The sequence below is a fragment of the Carex rostrata genome, chromosome 13 (assembly GCF_964058835.1).
Source record: "Carex rostrata chromosome 13, lpCarRost1.2, whole genome shotgun sequence".
Lineage (NCBI taxonomy): Eukaryota > Viridiplantae > Streptophyta > Magnoliopsida > Poales > Cyperaceae > Carex > Carex rostrata.
Genome location: NC_135930.1, coordinates 8,882,331 through 8,902,221, shown reverse-complemented (window position 1 = coordinate 8,902,221; position 19,891 = coordinate 8,882,331). Strand labels below are relative to the sequence as shown.

The 19,891-nt window shown below is 34.6% G+C and overlaps 2 protein-coding genes across 3 annotated transcripts; one reads left to right on the top strand and one right to left on the bottom strand.

Annotated features, from left to right (window-relative positions):
* Nucleotides 1–1,410: 1,410 nt before the first annotated feature.
* LOC144564702 (GDP-L-galactose phosphorylase 2-like) lies at nucleotides 1,411–5,713 on the bottom strand. 2 transcript variants are annotated; one of them, XM_078314301.1, is made up of 8 exons: nucleotides 5,515–5,713; nucleotides 5,096–5,196; nucleotides 4,965–5,024; nucleotides 3,828–4,073; nucleotides 2,917–3,102; nucleotides 2,349–2,597; nucleotides 1,781–2,034; nucleotides 1,463–1,715 (listed from the first exon to the last, which is right to left on the bottom strand). In XM_078314301.1, the coding sequence occupies exons 1-7, from the start codon at nucleotides 5,540–5,542 to the stop codon at nucleotides 1,798–1,800; spliced, it is 1,107 nt and encodes a 368-aa protein (XP_078170427.1). In that variant the 5' UTR covers nucleotides 5,543–5,713; the 3' UTR covers nucleotides 1,463–1,715; nucleotides 1,781–1,797. The 2 variants fall into 2 exon arrangements, with proteins under 2 accessions (XP_078170426.1, XP_078170427.1); XM_078314300.1 differs by having other exon boundaries at nucleotides 1,411–2,034.
* An 11,739-nt stretch (nucleotides 5,714–17,452) lies between these two features.
* On the top strand, nucleotides 17,453–18,499 carry LOC144564704 (60 kDa jasmonate-induced protein-like). Its single transcript, XM_078314303.1, has 2 exons — nucleotides 17,453–17,590; nucleotides 17,822–18,499. The coding sequence occupies exons 1-2, from the start codon at nucleotides 17,540–17,542 to the stop codon at nucleotides 18,497–18,499; spliced, it is 729 nt and encodes a 242-aa protein (XP_078170429.1). The 5' UTR covers nucleotides 17,453–17,539.
* Nucleotides 18,500–19,891: the final 1,392 nt, after the last annotated feature.

The following is a 19,891-nucleotide window of genomic DNA, read 5'->3' as shown; positions in this document are numbered from 1 at the left end:
AGAGACCATGTGTTGTTGTGTAAAAGAATATTTAAATATTGTAAATTATTTTTGTAACTAATTGTATGCGCAACTTTACAGTCCAAGTCAACAAAACATCATTCTTAAGACAATCAAAGGATAGGAAGCATATATAATTTGACGAACAACCCTTTGGTTTGAACACGTGCACCCGACTACCCAAGAACACTAATCCTGCATCCATTGTCAAATTAAATATTCATGTCAATCTTTCTTTATATATAATATGAAGAGATATGCAATAGGATCTTATGAAATCAAATCAAGCAGCTCAATAGCTGATATACTCGATGAGATATGGGATCAATTGAGCTCAATCTCTTTACAAAACTTAATTAACTTGCACTATATTTTTCTTATATTTTTATTAAAAGTTTGTAGAAATATCAAAATTAAAACACACACACACACACACACCCCCCCCCCCCCCCCCCCCCCCCCCCCCCGAATTGAAACGGTGATACAGTTGACTAAAAGAAAAAGAAAAAAAAAAAATCCAAAATCTGTTAAAAAGGTCGAGAGTTTGAACTTCATTCATGAATTTACAGCTTTTACGAAGCTTTAAAAAACATAAACTCCACAGAAAGGATTTCACCAGTTAATTATCGTCACTTTTTTTAGACTAGACATATTTTCTTGTGGGGGAACTTTCGAGTTTTCCATGCCACTAGATATATTTGGATGTGAGTTAGAGCTGCTAGAATAGTTGAATAACGAAATTTGAGATTAGTAAATGATAATAGAGTAAAAAAAAAGTGATTTTCATATTAGTGTGAAATTGGTATTATTGGGACTAATAAAAATATTGTCTGGATTGTACATTTGAAATAACGAATAGCTGTAACTGAAAATGAATAGTGTTAACTAAGTGTTAATTAAGATGAAAGATACACAAGTGGAGATCTCAAACAAATTATCACGACGTAAAAATAGCAGAAGAGGTGTCAATTTTGTAATTTCAAAACTATGTTAGCAAAAATTTGAGAATAAAGTATTTTATTTTATTTTCCTCTCTTCAAATTTTCTGAATAGTAACTATTCGATCCAACATTTATAAAGAATAATAAATAGTAACTATTCTATATATTCTAAATAACAAAAATATTATTTCAATACAAATTACTATTTTGAATAGCTTCTTGACACATCCAAACTTACATACCCCAGTTGATTTGGCACTTGTTGGATAATTCGGTCCGTTAACAGTCCAATATTTTTTTATTATTATTGAACAGTAATTGACGGTACGGTTCCAAAGGAGTTATCCTTCAATTAACTGTTCATCTTATGCCATAAGAAGAGGTCAATATCAATTATCATAACAGAAAGAGAGCAAAAGATGACATTACTAATTCACTAAACAATGTTCAATTATACAATGAACCATTTATTCAACACATGTTTTTATTTTCTTCCAAAAGCACATGATTTATTTTCTTCAAAAGCACATCTTTATTTGCAGAATTTCCAATCATGTAAACAACACATCACAATCACATGATTACATTTTACTGTCCTGACATGCCATAGTGAAGTAGAGATAGAAAAAACCCATCTCAAGGTCTCAAGTGCAAGTGATGGCAGCTCCATTGGTGAGTGATGGCATGACAGTAAGATCTTTCCAATCCAGTAAAAAAAAAAAAAAATCATCTAGCCCCTCAAAGCTTAACTCAGAGAAATTATTTCCAACCAATGTAACTATCACATGTTCTCAAAGTGTACTATTGCTGCTTGTAAAATGTTTCCTCCATGGGGTGAGAAAACTATCACATGTTATCATTTGCAGAACTTTTGCACAACCAAACTCAAGATCCTTTTCTTCACCTCCTGGAACTGGTTTTCAGGCAAAGTCGCTTCAGCCAAAAATTGACATATGCTTGTCTCGGATGTTTCTTCATAATCTTTTCTTCGTTTCAGTACCAAATGCCCACTTAGCTCCCATACTGCTGGATTGATTTGTGTTTCTACCAACTCTTGCCTCACTTGCCCCAATGCCAGTTTCTTGGCATAGCACTGCATTAGTAAATGTTAAACAAAAATTTAGTCTCCATCTCTCCATTATGAAATTAATCATGTTGACCTAGCTATATATATAGTCAATGGAAAGCTCAAGGAGGTACCAAAACGATCAGTACAGTATAGTACAGATTAAGTTTCCAATGAAGTTCAATTTTACATGTGTGGCTTGTACAGGACACTAGTTATAAAGGTACTATTGGTCACAACATGATGTTATCTCTAATTAATCCCTAAAGACCAATAATAAAAAGAAACATCCAATGAAAGAAGAACAAAAATGTATTAAGAGATGAAAAGTATAGCGAGACCTGTAATAGAAGAAAGATTCTTTTTCCCGACTCAGATATAAGCACATTGAAAGGCGTGTTTTCCTCTTGCAAAAAAATAGTAGTTGAGGAAACAACATCACATAAATCATCAAGGCTACCTTCTCCTTCAAAGACAAGACCTCTGACAGGATAATTCATCAGTTCAGAGATTTTTACTGTGCTTTCTAGAGTTGGAATCTCCCTTGTCTTAACCTTCTCAACTGGGAACTCAGCTTCCAAGTAATAGGCCTGTACTGGAAGGTAAATTATATGGAAATTTTCATATGTTCCATACTTGTGAACCAAGGGATAGCATCCTTGGTTGGTCTCTACCAATGCCAGACACAGCTGGTACAGTTGTGGTACTGATAGTACAGATTTCGTTGTATGTTATATCATTCATCAAAAGATTTACAACTTGCAACTGTTAATATTTGAGAACAAGATATTAAATAATTTCCAGAACTGCATAAATTTGGCAGGTTTGCAATTGATATGTTCAACAGTACACTATAAAAACTTATCTTTAAGTGAAACATAATAAAAATTAAATGCACAGAGAGTAAACCTGGAAGTGGAGATGATTTATGGTGGCAAAGCCACCAAGGCTGTTGTAACCAACTCTAAAATAGTGGCTTCCAGCTTCCTTTGCCATACAAAGGGCTAGAAAGAAGCTTTCACGGTCAATTCTTTGTGGCAAGCACTCCAGTAAGTGAGGGATTAAAAGCACATGGCCATAACCAATTGGGCTAACCTACATAAGAACTTTGAGTAGTTAAGATTTTTCAGTTTGATTTTGAAGTTGAGCAGAATAAATGCACATAGGTACTACAATATTATATGACCTAAATGGTCTTATACCCATCACTGCTGGAGTAAGGCATCAACTGGAGCTAAAAGTGTTAGCAAGATCCAGAAATCCACCTGACCTGCCTGAATTTAACCCAAATATTTTCTTTTTGTATTTTTAACAATTTTGCAAAATATTTTTTTGCTTTATGAACTATATTAACAGAATTTGAGCAATCCAATAGACAATGGATCCAAAACCTGCTTGACCTACTAACTCAACCCAACCTGACTAAAAATCAAACAAGCCCAACCCAAAGTTAACCCAAACTGACACAGACTAAAAGGGAAGATTAAAAGGAAAAAAAAAAACCCAAAGTTCTCAGGATAACACCCTAAATGGCCAATATCTAAAATATAACCAGATCCGAACCCAGAAAGTCCTGAAACAAACTTAAACAACGAAAACCTAAATTGACCAGAACCAAACCAAGGTGAACGAAAAATGACCCAAATCCAAGGACAAAATTTTCCACCACAAGAATCTGTATGATGGAGTGTTTCATTCCTACAGTTGCACAATTCATGTCAGATTTTGCCAGAAATTATGATCATGCAAATCCAATTGCAAGTCACTGTATTTTATGATTTTCGTAAACTGCTATACCAAGTGATACAATATACACGCACATTGATCAGAACAACATTTGGAGAATAAGAGCCAACAGTTGTGGGGCCGCATTCAAAATACCCAGTCCCACTAGTCTCGTTCTGTTCAAACAGGAAAATAACTTCCTCTTGTGCCACTTTTGTGAAGTTGAATTTTTCTTTGTTAAATGGTTGAAGCACTTGATCAATTTTGAATTCAGTAGGTCTCTTCTTTTGGTCACGTCCTTCTACTAATGTGGTGATAAATCCAACCTCTCCTTGTAGAATCTGCAAAAAAGAGTAGAAATATGTAAATGCAATATATGACCGAAAAAACTAATAAACAACATACAACAATGGACAATACTGTCAAAAAAATCGCACCCCCGCCACCAACACCCCCCACTCCTCCTTCCTCCCATCCTCCATTTCATTATACTAAAGCCTGATAGTCACTTAAGAGCAAACTTCAGGCAAAATTGATCTGTAACACCAAATTTTTGTAAAAGAAGAACAGCACACTAATTTATACTAATCAAGTCTAGTGTCGATAGGACGTGTCCTTGGCAATGTACTGACAGAGCCCACTCCAAGCAACGCATGGCATGATCATCCTTGGCAATGTTCTAGACAGACAGGGCGGATCTAAGGCTTATCCAAGCGTGGCTAAGCCACCCCTATGATTTTAAAATTTTAATTATGTATATTGAAATTTACTTAAATTTCCGTTTATTTAAAGTTTTTATATAGTTTAGCCCCCCCCCCCCCCCCCCCCCCCCCTCATAAACTGATAAATGTGTGCTTGTAGCCTAGTGGCTCGAGTTCTACTTAGTGTTTGTGAGGTCTTGGGTTCAATTCCTTGCCACCACACTTTTTTTGCCTTTTCACATATTATGTATTTTATAGTTTAGCCCTTCCTATTCAAATTTTCTAATTCCACCTTGCAGACAAAGCCCCCTCCCTTCCTCCCTCTCTGTATAACTTAACCCGAGAGTCTCTTAAGAGCAAACTTCAGATACGGATTAAGCCATAACACCAAATTTAAGTTAAAATAGAACAGCATCTTTTTATAAGACATGTCCTTGGCACTTTTCCAGAAATATCCCATGCCGGGCATGGCATGATTTTCCTTGATGCATGCATAGCAAAAATCAAGATTATAGAAATTAAATTTCATACCTTATTTGGACAACTGGTAATGTCATGGTGGAACAAGCTCCTGGTCTTCCGTTCCTCCCACTGAAAAAGAAACAAAAAAGTCAATTTCTTCAACTAAATGGTTTAACATCAAAAGAGGTCTTGTCGTTTACCTCTTTGAAAAGTGCATCGAGGAATGGAGAGCAAGGTTGTTTCTCTGTGGAAAAATTTAAAGCATTACTCTTACTGAAAGTGTACAACGGAAGCTTGGCACCTATAAAATGTCAAGTACATTATGTTAGTATGAGTTAATAGGCCAACAATGAGCAGCATCATTTGAGAATAAATGAATGAATATATCGCATCTATGAATTTACATTGTGTACAGTTCACATTTATATATTGAACAAAAAAACCCAAGGAAAGGTGTTTCTTCTGCCACGGCTCATTGAAGCATTCTATCAAACACCCACCGTGGATTGCCTCAACTTCTTTTTTTATCAAGTTTTCTCTCTAATTGCACAAGAATCAAACAATGTGACACCTTTCAAATAGGAAAAAAAATATAACAAATCGAATAGTGAACTAGTACCTGGTGTATGTAAGAAATTCAGTAGCATGGCGGATGCTCTCAGTGCAGACTCTCGTTCAACTCTCCCGGCTAGAACTTAAAATCTCTCAATTTTGAGTTTTGACCAATAAAAGGTATCAGTTTCTCTCAGGAAATGAATAGGATTCAAATTGAATTTGACGTAAAGTAGCTCAATTTTATTATGGGAAATTTCCTTTACCCGAAATTGGTGCCGGTCGATAAAACTTGACATTAACGGATGCATCGAATCAGATAGAAAGCTGCACTTATGACCAGTGTTGTAAAATGCGGCCACATGGATCGCATATGCTTATACAGTGATTTTTTGTATACAGAATCTTATGTAGTTAAGTTCATGTGATTTTGAATATACAGGTATATATATGGTCTATGCGAATTTAAAAAAAGTCTAAAAATTTATTTTGCAGTGGAGGAGATTAGAATCTATAACATTTATAATATAATAAAGAACACAAACCACTAGACTAAATAAGTCTTTAGATATAAATTAGTTTTATTTTAGAATAATTATATTGCTCCCCTCACGTCCATCCTCGTATTTTCCCCGCACTCTCTCTCTTCCTTAACTGCCATATATCCTCTCATTTATTTCGCTAAAAATTTTTATTTATTCCCGCATTAAATTATACTGTCATTTAATACCAATCTCCGCATTAATTATGCTTTCCTCTAATAACAATTCCCGCATTAATTATTTTTTTAAAAACAATTCCCGCATTAATTATACTGTTATCTAATAACAATCTCCGTTAATAAATGCTTATTTGTTATTTTTGAAAAGTATTTATCAATGTAACATAAAGTATTTATCCATGTAACATAAAATATTTATCATTATGTATGAGAGTATTTATCATTGATGTTTTACTGTAAGTGCAATTATGTTTGAGAAGTATTTATCTATGTAACAAAAAATATTTATCCTTGTAACATAGAGTATTTATCCATGTAACATGGAGTATTTATCATTATGTCTTAGAGTATTTATCATTGATGTTTTACTGAAAATTGCAATTATGTCTGAGAAGTATTTATCTATGTAACATAAAGTATTTATGCATATAAAATAAAATATTTATCATTATGCATGAGAGTATTTATCATTGATGTTTTACTGAAAGTTGCAATTATGCCTGAAAAGTATTTATCCATATAATATAAAGTATTTATCCATGTAACATAAAGTATTTATCATTATGTCTGAGAAATATTTATCATTGGGTGAGGGATTGTTTATTTAATGGTCCCCAGTTGTGCGGGGACAATCCAAAAAAAAAAAAAAAAATTGTGCGGGGATAACTGATAAGTATTTATGAGGGGATTGTTTATTTAATGGTCCCCAGTTGTGCGGGAACAATTCAAAAAAAAAAGAAATTTTGTGCGGGGACAATTGATGAATTGATTTGTTTAATTATAAATAGATATCATTGCATAGGAATTAATACTTTGCAAATCCAGAATAAATACTTTGATGCTTCAAGTTAAATACTAACAGTTTCTGCGGAGTATTAATGATTGAGCGGCCCCCCATGACTTTTTTGGCAATTAGTGCGGGGTTTTTTGTGGGGTTGAGACTGCGGGGATTGTTATCAGGATCCTTTATTTTATCTATATTTCTTTAACAAAGCATAGTAAAACTACATATGTACTTCCGTATACAAATCTGCATATGCAGTATGCAGTGACTTTTTACATGTATGAATTAAATCGCATTTTACAACACTACCTATAGCTAATTGACCATCTAATTTGAACTTTAAAAATGATTATATTTTGTAGAAGATTTTTCTATTGTTTCTTTAAATTTTTCATATTTGTATAAGACGCTTCAAATCGAGATCCAGCAACTTATTTCAAATAATTTATCCACAGTTTTTTAAACAAAATTATTTATTTTCAAAAGTTCTAAAATGATAGTTAACCCAAATATATATATATATATATATATATATATATATATATATATATATAGAGAGAGAGAGAGAGATAGGCTAATGTGCTTCCATAAGCACTTGGCCCGAAGTGCTGCCACCCCATTTTCGATTTTTCAAAATTCAAACAGTCGATCCGAACCGTTCATCTTGTTCTCCATATTAATATCTGCTTGGAGACCAAATTTTACATTTTTTGAATTTTTTTTGTTATTTATTAAGCCACTTTGAAAATCGCTGATCCAACGGTGAACCCCTGATTTTACTGTTTGGCAAGCCACCGTTGGATCAGCGATTTTCAAAGTGGCTTAATAAATAGCAAAAAAATTCCAAAAAATGTAAAATTTGGTCTCCAAGCAGATATTAATATGGAGAACAAGATGAACGGTTCGGATCGACTGTTTGGATTTTGAAAAATCGAAAATGGGGTGGCAGCACTTCGGGCGAAGTGCTTATGGAAGCACATTAGCCTATCTATATATATATATATATATATATATATATATATATATATATTTACACCCAATCAGTGTGATTTTTTAGTCTAGCCATCATCGCTTTTTTTGAAAAACTGATATTGGTTATCAGTGAGTAGCCATCACCTCAAACAGGAACGAAACTAAGAATATAAATGAGGCTAAACATCATTTCTAAAAAAAATATTTCAATAAAAAAATAAAAAATATATATATATATATAACATAAGATAATAAGATATTTCACTATTTAATATTATAAAAAAACTAACACAAAGCATCAATAAAGTGTCAAAAGACGTTTTAGAGTGTGCTCCGCAATTGAGGATGAAAACCCTCATTAATGGAAGGGAAAAGAAGTGTTCGCACCCCCGAACAGTGATTTGTACACTACGATTTGGGGGGTAAAGATTCTCGCCAAAAATCACTACGCATTCACCTCTGCACAGTACGCATTCACCTCCGCTTCCTCTCCGCTTTGTCTGTTCTGGAGCAGGTGAACTCTTCGGGCAGCTACGGTCTGAGGCACAGTTCTCCTCTGCACAGTGTTTTTTCCTTCCTCTCTCTCCGCGTAACCCCAATTGGAGCACACCCTTAGTTGAGTTCAATTTGAACCATTATATTTTGTAAAAAAAAATGAACCATTCATTTTAAAATAGATAATTAGATTTTAAAAATGTTTGTGTTCTAATATCTACAAACAAGTTATGGGTATCTATCTACCCGGAACCGAAAGACTGGACCCGAAATATCTACGGGTAGATAGGTATCCGAATCCGAACCCGACCCGAATTGAAACAGATAAGTGTATGGATCGAAATTTGGAACCGAACACTTTTAGAGTACGGGTCCAAATATAATAGTATCCAGACCCGACCCGACCCGACCCGATAGCACCTCTATTGGAGTTAGACTAAAAAGTGCATAGAAATTATGTACAGTTTCTGTGATGGAAAATTTGTTGCAGGCTATAAATCTTATAAGAAAAGGTTTCTATTCACCTTCTACTATCTACATTTTGTCCATAACGCTTTATCTGTTCCGTCTTCTAAACCAGTTTCATTATAAAAATAAAATCTCAATCTCTCTTCTCTTTACAAAAACCACATATCTCTCTACACACTGCACCGATGCGCCGCGACAAAGACTCTCTTTCACCCCTCTACTTCTCTCTTCTTCGTTTCTAGCTGCTGCCATGACCGATTTAGCACCTTAGGTGGCATCTCGAATCGTGCCGTTGATGGGAGTTCAAGGAACAGTGATGATCTAAAGTCAGTAGGAATTTTATTTGGTCAAAGTGTTTTCGATGGAGTTGACTTAGGTGGTGGTTTTAGTTTCTGATCCTCAGAAGCGGGATTATGAAAAAGGGACTTGAAGACGCTTAGTTTTGATATCTGTTGATTTTCTCTATCTATTTTGTTGAGAGGACTAAACAATAGGCTTTGTAGGATCACTAAGAGCAATTGTTTTCTTTCATTCCTTTTCAAGTAATTATCCCCACAAAGCTGGTTTTAGCAAGCTTTTCAAGTAATTATTTCAGAATTGGTTCGATTTCTGAATCTGCCTCCTCGATTTGTGCCGTATAGTGTTAATTTCATAATTCATTTGTTATTTGGATTAAAGAGCAGCGCCAGAATTTAAATTTATATAATCAGTTTATAGATCTATACATTATTTTATAGGATCGGTCAGTTAGGATTTAAATTTTTGTAGAATATTTTTTAGGATATTGATATCTCGCTATTTTATCTATATTTCGACCGAACTTTACGTTAAAACCTGTGCCTAAAACTCTGAAATCGTATTTATTTCATTGAATATCTATATGATGTGGTACTGTTGTGCTTTTGTTCTTATTTTGCAGGAAACGGGCAAAACCGAGGAAGAATATGGAATCTGAAGGCTTATACACAGAGTGTGCACCATCTGTATGCGGACCGTAAACCCTCTTCCCAACCACAGACTGAAGAGACACGACCGTGCACAATCCACACGACCAGGACACAGGCACACAGTCCGTGCACCCCTGTATACGGACCGTGTATGGCATTTCCGGAAATAAAATCAAAGAGGGAAATAGAGGCCAGCTGGGGATAGTCGCGAATAGAAGCTATAAAGGCGAGATTCTAGGCAACATAAAGACCATTCTGGAGCCAAGGACGAAACCTAGGGTTTGGAAAAGACAACTAAGCTTGGAGAAGAAGTAGAGAGGAAGAAAACGCGAGTTTTGCAACGAATCTTCTTTGTTCTTCGAGTTTTGTCATGAGCTTTTCATTTGATATATGTTTTATTTGCTTTTTGGCTATATTAGGCTAAACATTTTAGTTTCTAGGGTTATGATGTAGTTGAATGTTTTGTTTTACTTGCTAGTTATTGAAATTTGTGTTGAAATTTGTACTTGCTTGATTGTGTAGTATTTTATTTGCTTAGTTGAACTTTGTTTGAATTTGATTGGTTTATCGTTAGATGCATGGCCACATCTAACTGTAAGTTAGAGAAGTACACCAAGTGGTCCCGCAGCAAGTACAATTAGTTTGGCAAGTTGTGCAAGTTGCCAGTACATAAAGTGGTCTCGCTGAATGTTAGAATTTTAAAGTGTGTTGTGTATATAATTCGCTATATGATATTACAGTATATAATTGAAATTTTACAGTATTCACATAAGTCAAATAATATTTTTTTTTGTGAAAAAAGTGTGGACAACTCATTGTGGACAATTAGATGCTTCCAAATCTTATTTTGTACTTATCATGATCACGTAAAAATTCCATGCTTCCTCAAACACAAGTGCAACAAAAGAAGAACAAACAAATAAGGGTATTTTACTATTTTAGCCATAAAGAACCCAGAAACAAAACAGAGAGAGGGAAAGGACAATTAATGTTGATTGTTTCCTTAAAATGTTTTTTTTTATTGCATTGACAATTAATGTTGATTGTTTCTTTATAATGTGCCATTCGATTTTAATTGTTTCTAAACCCCTCCGAGCTGGGATGACAGGCCAGGTGGCACCTAAATAGGTCTCTTATCATGCCCTAGTGCACATTTTATCTTTTGAGTTGCTAATTAAACTCTTTGAGCCACATTGGATCCTGTTAGTTAGTTATAACCACATTAGAGAGTTTGTTAGCGTGAGTACTTGAGGCTTTGAGCCTATAGAAGGCCCTCTTTGTAACTATGCTGATAATTAAGAAATGAGAATTACATTCTTACTTTCATGCTATTTGATTGTATAATTTACAGATCCTGTTTTGGTTGCTTTCCGTGTGCTTACTCAACCACAATTCCTCAATTCAAATTGGGAGTATTTGAGCCTAAGAATTGGAAGATTTGAGCCCAATCGGCTGCGGCGCCCAAGTAACTCTTGGCCTAGCTAGATAAATTCAATTTAATTAATTTTATTAGATTTTTGTTACAAATTGAATTAATTTGCAGTTTTCCACCGGATAGCGTCTAACAAACAAGATAAATTTCTAGTCAGCAGTGTAGTTGCGCCTTCTCTTCTCTGACAAGTACAAAGAACAACAGTTTTATGTACCAAAATGTTAAATAATATTTTTTTTATCCTTTTCTTCCATTGGCAAGTGAAAGATTTTTTTTTTTTTTTTTTTTTAACCTTGCAAGGATGAATTTGTTATCATTCATTGCGGCCCAGTTCCTTTTAGAATTTAGGTTTAGAGTTTACAGTTCAGGGTTTATGGAAATAAATTTATAAATACATTTTTTTTAATTAAAAGTGAAATTATTTGTAATTATTTCGACAATTTGTTATGATTCATTTGCATTTTTTAGATGGATTTCTTCGGCCTACAAATCCCCTTTATTTTGATTTTTTTATTTTCTTTGCTACTCATGGAGGTAGGTCAGCTACAGCTTTATATATTTGAAATGTATATATATATATAGAGTTAGGCTGGGGTGCTATGGATAGCATAGTGGCCTCCCGTGCTACGGTTCAATATTCAAGTTTTCAAAATCCAAACGGTCGATCCGAACCGTTCATCTTATTCTCCATATTAATATCTGCTTGGAGACCAAATTTTATAATTTTCTGAATTTTTTTACTATTTATTAAGCCACTTTGAAAATCGCTAATCCAACGGTTTTACTGTTTTGTGCAGCCACCGTTGGATCAACAATTTTGTAAAATACTTAATAAATAATACAAAAAATCAGAAAAATGTAAAATTTGGTCTCCAAGCAGATATTAATATGGAGAATAAGATGAACGGTTCGGATCGACCGTTTGGATTTTGAAAACTTGAATATTGAGCCGTAGCACGGGAGGCCACTATGCTATCCATAGCACCCCAGCCTAACTCTATATATATATATATATATATAGAGTAAGGCTTGGGTGCTATGGATAGCATAGAAGCCTACGGTGCTACGGCTCAATATTTGAGTTTTTAAAATCCTAACGGTCAATCCGAACCGTTCATCTTGTTCTCCATATTAATATGTGTTTGGAGACCAAATTTTATATTTTTTGGAAATTTTTTACTATTTTTTTAGCTAGGTAGAAAATCACTCGATCTAAAAAATTCTGCACCATTCAGATATTTGATTTTCTACCTATCTAAAAAAATAGTAAAAAATTTTCAAAAAATGAAAAATTTGGTCTCCAAACACTTATTAATATGGAGAACAAGATGAACGGTTCGGATCGACCGTTAGGATTTTAAAAACTCGAATATTAAGCCGTAGCACCGTAGGCCGCTATGCTATCCATAGCACTCAAGCCTTACTCTATATATATATATATATATATAGAGTTAGGCTGGGGTGCTATGGATAGCATAGTGGCCTCCCGTGCTACGGCTCAATATTCAACTTTTCAAAATCCAAACGGTCGATCCGAACCATTCATTGTTTAATCCATATTGAAATGTGCTTGGAGACCAAATTTTACATTTTTTGGAATTTTTTTGCTATTTATTAAGATGGTTTCAAATCGCTGTTTTCCAGTGGTGCAGAATTTTAATAAAAACAGCGATTTTGAAACCATCTTAATAAATAGCAAAAAAATTCCAAAAAATGTAAAATTTGGTCTCCAAGCACATTTCAATATGGATTAAACAATGAATGGTTCGGATCGACCGTTTGGATTTTGAAAAGTGGAATATTGAGCCGTAGCACGGGAGGCCACTATGCTATCCATAGCACCCCAGCCTAACTCTATATATATATATATATATATATATATATATATATATATATTTATGGATTGTGTTGCATTATTTTTATAGTAGAACAAATGTTGCGACCAATTCATTTATGTTGGGTTTACATCATCATCATAGATTGCTCTAATTTTTGACTAAAACAGTAAATATTGCATAACTAATTTGTAAATTTATAGGATGAGGAGTACCTGGGCTTCAATATCAGGACATATTTTGGCACAGAGGTAGATGATTTGTACTCTCCGGGTTACAGTCCGACTCAGACATTGTCGCCTGCATATCAGTCGAGGTATGTTCAGACTCACTCATTCCCGGAGTTTCCTGACACCTCCACCCAATCAACACAGTATCCTCCATTCTCGGAGTTTCCTGACACCTTCACACAGCAGACACCGGCACAGTATCCTCCCATCCCGAGGTTATCAGTGGAGGATCTCATTGTGCGATGTGTGTTTTTTGGTTTCACGCAGGGTGAGTCTGGACAGACTACAACTTTTGGTCCTAGAGTTCAGCAGTCGACCGAGATTGAGAAGGTTCATCAGGAGCCGGTTCATGCAGAGGATGTCTAGGCGGAGGACTCAGATGATTCTCTCGACTGTACGCCACTCGCATTGCGGATTCATGGTCTGAGGGTCAAGAAGGCGAGGAAGTTGTTCAGTCCTTCTGACTAGGCTATTTAGATGTTTCTATCAGATACTGTGATTTATTTTATCAGGGTACTTATTTTGTCAGATACTGTTTATTTATCATACTATTTAGCTTTTTATTTAATGTTTTATTATTTTATTACAGTTATCATCACAACATTATTTCTTCGTACATATGCGGTTCTCAAACGAACGTCATTTCTAATATAATATTTCTTCGACAAAAGTAAAATATTTTCAAAATAATTAACATAAAAAAAACAATTACAACTATTTTCAAAACCTAAAAACACCAAAACAATAAACAAAATACAAAAATATAAAAAAATACATTAATGGAAAAAAAAATAAAGGGATGCGGCCTTGAAAAAGGTGGGCCGCATCACCTAGATGAGACTCCCTGGGGTCCACATCTAAGGGATGCGGCCTTGAAAAAGGTGGGCCGCATCCCAAAGATGCGGCCATGACAAGTTTTGAATTTCCAGAGTTTTATATTAATTTTTATATTATGATATTTTTAAAAATTTTGGGTTTTTTTTTGTTTCTTTACAAATTATAATCTTAGTTTTACGAGATAAACAAGCATGTCCTCGAGAGACCTAGGTTACAAAGGAGATGGGCCGCATTATCACTTTGGGTGAAAGACTGGAAGGCACAAATTCGCAAGCCCACCCACTCGGCTCTGGGCCATGAAGCCCATCTAATTGCTGGTGCGTAGAAGTGGAAACTCATTTGTACAAAGTGAATTTTTGTGTGTATAGCGTTTGAACTTTTGATGGACCAAAATGTCCCTGTCTAGCTCGAAATTGCTCTGTTTAACCTTGGTTCGCACAGGCCCCAGCAAAAGAAATTTTTTATTTCCTTCTCCCCACACCCCCAACGAAACCCTAGAAGGCAGGGGCCTTTTTTAGAAGTTTAATTTTATTTTCATTTATTTAGTAACCAAATTATTAAAAAAAATACAATAAAATACACTACACAACCTATTTATACTATAGAGAATACATTATAATTTTATTTTATTGTTTCATTCGTTATTGTCAAATAAATATGATTGTTAATATATAATTTTATCAAAATAAAACCATCAAATACGATATATATCATCTGTTATGTATTTAATAAAAATTAACATCTTAATTTTATTTTGATTGACTCCAATAACTTATAGAAACTTGTTGTTGTGGACATTCTCAGGCATTAGCATTTGAACTTCTTGGTTCTTATGAAACCAAACTTAAATGTTTATTAAGAGGGTAACTTAGTCGAATAAATATAATAAAATAAAATAACTCGCGTAAAGAAATAAATAAATAGATTTGTACTTAGTCGAATAAATATACAAATTTTCGCACGAATAATTTTTATATATAAGTTACAAATTTTATTTATTTAGGAATTATAAAGATGTGACTTGATAATTTTATGTATATATATACACACTATTTGATATTGAACTATTCAGATTTTAAAAGTCAAATTATAAACACGTAATAATATTCGTACGACACTGTAATATTTTACGAACATTCGATTCGAAATTTAGACGAAAATAGATTTTTAACAAATTAAATGATTACATATTGAATTCTAGTTTGTTTGAACTTTGGATGCAACTCACCACTATTCTTGAAGCACCTAAAATTAATAAAATTTATGCATACTAAAAATACTGTTGACTCTTAGCTAGCAAAGAAATTGAATCTGATCTTGAATTGCTACATGACAAATTAGAAATTATAAAATAAATTAACCATTCAAATGAGAATAGCATGTAGCCATTTAAATAAAAATAGCACAAATCTCAAAGCTTGAATTTAATTTTTGGAGAGGATTTTATCCAAATCAATTCCCTACTTCGGGTTCGGACCCCTATTCTTTGATTTCTTTCCCCTCTTCTTCCTCTGACAGACAGACCCACAGTAAAAAAAAATCAGAAAAAAAAAAACCCGGAAGTGTCGCGGGAGAGAGAAGAGTAGAGGGGCATTTTGATCTGTAAAAAATTCAAACGCTCTGCGCACAGAATTTTACGCCGTAAAAATGGTCCCTAGGAACAATAAACGTCACACAGACAAATTGGGTAAATTATATACGCGACATACCGAATGGCAACCGGAGACGACCCCTTCGGCTCTGGGGCTGATAGCAACAACCGAATGGCAACCGGAGAAGACCCCTTCGCGTCTGGTGCTGACGGCAGCAACCGAATGGTAACTGACAAAGCAGACCAATTGTACGATTTTAGATGTATCAGACGTCGCGATCGCACAAGTGCACGGATCGAGGTGTTTTCAGCTGTATTGAAAGATGAAGAATTTAAGCCATTTAGTGAGCCAGGTGGCTAGGAACAATTTTTTGGTGTCATTTTCCTCCATAGCTGCGACCAAGATTTCGTCATCTTTGATGCCGAGGCCCTACAGCTTCCACAAATTAATTCAGAGGTCTTTCTTTCTGGAGAGTTAAATCTTTCATTTCAGTCACACAAACAGAACCTACAATTTTAATTTTTGTCATACCAGCCCATCTGTCAATATCTCAGCCCTATTTGACAATCTTATATTTCAATTCAAAAAGCATCCCACCTTAAACCAGATAGAAAACACTTTAAATGAAAATCTGTCAATAAGTTTCTTAGATTCTTATAGTATTGATGTAATTATCATGTTTTTGTTAACACTCACAGGGTCAGGTCATTCTATCCGGCCCGAGGCGTAGCATACCAGTAGAAGATGAAATAGTCATATTTGCTTGGTTCTTTGATCACACTGTTTGTACTATGCATAGAACTCAAACCAGTTTGTGGGAAGCTAAACAAGGTTACATGGACCAATTTATTTGCAAGTCTATCAAATGCTTAGGGGAAAAGTATCTTAATGTTAGCTTTGCAGTCTACCATGATGCTGTAGAGGCGCATTTGGATGTTTATTTTGTTGATTTTGAGTATGAAGGAGAAGATTCTCTCATACAGGTTCATGGGAAGGTGAGTGCATCAAATAGTTTTCTTACTAACTTTGAGGCTAAGAGCATTCTCTTTCATAAATTGAGTAAAGAGTGTGTTGGTCTCAAACCTGGCAAGTTTGTCCCTCTTCCTCTCTCAAGAAGGGTAATAACAATTCCACGTCAATCATCTCTGCTCGTTCATGTGAGTATAGATGTAAGTACTGAACCTGGTAATGTATTACTCATTGAAAAGACAGTGAAGTTCAATCCTAGTTTAGGCTCTGCTGAAGGGTCTATTATTCTTCCCAACCATGGCTGTGGGAAGGTGTTACTGAAGGTCAGTTGGGTCGATTGTCAAACCCTAGATGGAGATGGAAACGACCACCTCATAAAAGAAGAGGATGTTGCTTCTCAGGTAGCCAATTTCATAGATGCTCATGTTGGAGAAGGGGATCGTGGGCCTCAACGAAACAATGTGATGGACTGCTTCAGGGATTCCAAAGTGACTCGCGTTGAGTACCTGCAAACTGACGTGCACACCAGGCCTCTCTCTCTTTCCCTCTCATGTCAAAATCCTAAATCAACACTCCTCTCTTTATAAAATTTGATGGAGTAGTATATAACGTCAGATTGAATTGTTAGCAGATTTACTCCAGTCGAGGCCAGTCAAAGTGTTATTGTGGACCAGCAGCAGCTGCCTGTGGCGAGGGGCATCAAAATGCCAAGGAATCTCATGGAGGTGTTTTCAGTGAAATTCCTCGAATTCGATCAACATGATTTGGACCAGATGTATGGTTGCATATTAATGAGCTTAATGCCCACTTATGTCGTCTTTAGTAGGAAACAGGGGGGGTCCTCTGAATATTACTCCTGAGGTTATTTTTGGTCAATTTAGTTTTAATTTGGTTCTCTTTTCTTTCTACTGAAATATATGGTAAAATTATTTTTCATAAGATTTTAAGTGATTTTATTTGTATCTCGTAATATATATCCATATAATAAATTGTTTATTTGTAGTTTGGTCTCTTAATGTTGTACTGTATTGATCAGCTAATGGGTATAGCTAAATTGACATTAAAGTGCAATTGCTTGTTTCATTGCTGCAGGGTTTTGTTAAGCTCAGAGGCCCCAACAGAGCCATAGAGCCATATGGTCCTATATTTTTTGTTCCTCATCTATTCAAATATGAAACTTGCATAGATCAGTTCAAAGATTATGATGAAAAGGTGTGCTGGGGCGATGAGGTGATATGGGATAATAGAAGAAGGATGTATGACATGTTCTTGTCCAAGAGGATACAAAGCCGTTTTGGTCCGATTGAGGTGGACTTTGCTGTTTATAAGGGTGGCGTAGAGGCTCGTGTTGAGGTTTCGCTCACAGGCTGTCAATTTGACTCAGCAGTAGTCTATGGGTGCATAACTGCTGAAAATTCAAAGCTTGGTGAGAGGACTAGAAGTTTCCTGTTCGATAGGAATAAAACGGAAGGCATTCGGTTAGATGTTAGTCCTTACAAGGATAACGTAATGAAACTTCCTCTTTCACGATCTAAAACTGTACATCCAAATGATTCAGATGTCACCATCACTGTGAACATCTGGCAAAGCAGTATCATGGGCTCACAAGATCAGCCGATTGCTAAAAATGAGATTTTAACATTTACATGCTCGAGTGGCCAGGACCCACAGAACGTGGGGACTCTCATGGGGGATGTGTGTCAAGTTAATGTAGGTGTGGTGTGGGCTAAGACAAGGGAACCCATTAACATTGAATATGCTTTCGTATAACCCTAACTGAAAGAGCAATGCTAGTTTTGTCATCTGCCAGTTTCCTTGTCAAGTCGACCTTTGTTATATTTTTTTTTCTTTTTGTAATGTTGGATGATGTACTGATGTTTATCTAGAGATTATTATGATCTTTTGATTAGTTTATCTCGGTGTTAGTTTGTGTTATTTCTCATAAATTTGTCAATCTCCTGCGTTCTTAATTGCAAAATGATCAACCTATTCTCTGAAGCAACAGGGAACTTGATTAAAACTGAACACTTCCTGCTGCACGAACTTTCCTGCAATACTGTCACTTTCATCATAAAAATAATTAATTGTTACTATTAACTATCCGTGCGAAAACACAATTAGAAAACGGGCATTGATAATCAACTCAATAGCATGACTGTGTTTAAAACGATTCGTCATATTTTTATTTTATTTTATCTCAAAGTTGTTGTCTTAAATGTGCCTGGTAAGCTGTTCCTTTTTTGTTTTCTTTTTCTTACAAAAAATTGCATATCAGGAGGTAGTTAGAAAAGATTGTTTCTAAGCAGTGAACAATTCGTGTGCTAGGAGCACAAGACATGACCTTATAATACAAATTCGTTTTATTATAATTTAATAATTTATGGATTCCAATTTTTGCATCAATTTTAATGTAGTGTGTTGAGTACTTGTCTATAGAATTTGTTAATTGAATTGATATTCAAATATGTTGTTCACAGCAATAATTGTATAAGCAGAAATTAGCGTGCATTAATTATTTTTGTGGATTATTCATCATATAAAGTTTAAATAAAAACCTAACACTCATTAGTACATGCATATGTATTATTCCGCTACATGAGAAAACAAATCTTTTTTTTTTTCTTTTTTCTGAAAAACTTCAAAGCTGCAAAATTATGAGGGGATCAAGCTCTCGATCCTAGAACTTTTTTTCTTACAGAAAAATAGAACGATCCTGATTAGTAAATATGGCTCGCCGAATTTTTTATTAATATCCTCGGTTAAATATAAAATTACAAAATTATTTATTATTTCACATAATTTGGCTGTCAGTCTTTGTTTGCCTCTTTTTTTTATTATTTCACATACGATAAAATTGAAAGGTAAGATTCGAATAAAGAAATAACTCAGATATATTTAATAGAAAGTTGTGCACAATTTTTTTTTTTTTTTTGGCAAACAGCCCGTAGGCACTTTCCATTCATTAATATATGTACTGTTAGAACAGCAAGCTTACATAGCACTGGAAATCATAAACATCCTCTTGTAAAAGAGACCTATAGCCTCATTCTACCTTTATGTAAATAAACTTTTTTTTGGCTTAATATATTGTTGACTTTTAGCCAACCATCATTTCAAATAATTTATCCACAGTTTTTTACACAAAATTATTTATTTCAAAAG

What these genes read in the sequence shown, in the direction of transcription:
- LOC144564702 (XM_078314300.1), bottom strand. Translation starts at nt 5,542, where the DNA reads ATGCTACTGAATTTCTTACATACACCAG. An exon ending in GAATTTCTTACATACACCAG is followed by an intron (nt 5,197 to 5,514) that starts GTACTAGTTCAC and finishes GACATTTTATAG; the next exon opens with GTGCCAAGCTTCCGTTGTAC. An exon ending in TTACCAGTTGTCCAAATAAG is followed by an intron (nt 4,074 to 4,964) that starts GTATGAAATTTA and finishes TCTTTTTTGCAG; the next exon opens with ATTCTACAAGGAGAGGTTGG.
- LOC144564704 (XM_078314303.1), top strand. Translation starts at nt 17,540, where the DNA reads ATGTCGTCTTTAGTAGGAAACAGGGGGGGTCCTCTGAATATTACTCCT. An exon ending in CTCTGAATATTACTCCTGAG is followed by an intron (nt 17,591 to 17,821) that starts GTTATTTTTGGT and finishes TCATTGCTGCAG; the next exon opens with GGTTTTGTTAAGCTCAGAGG.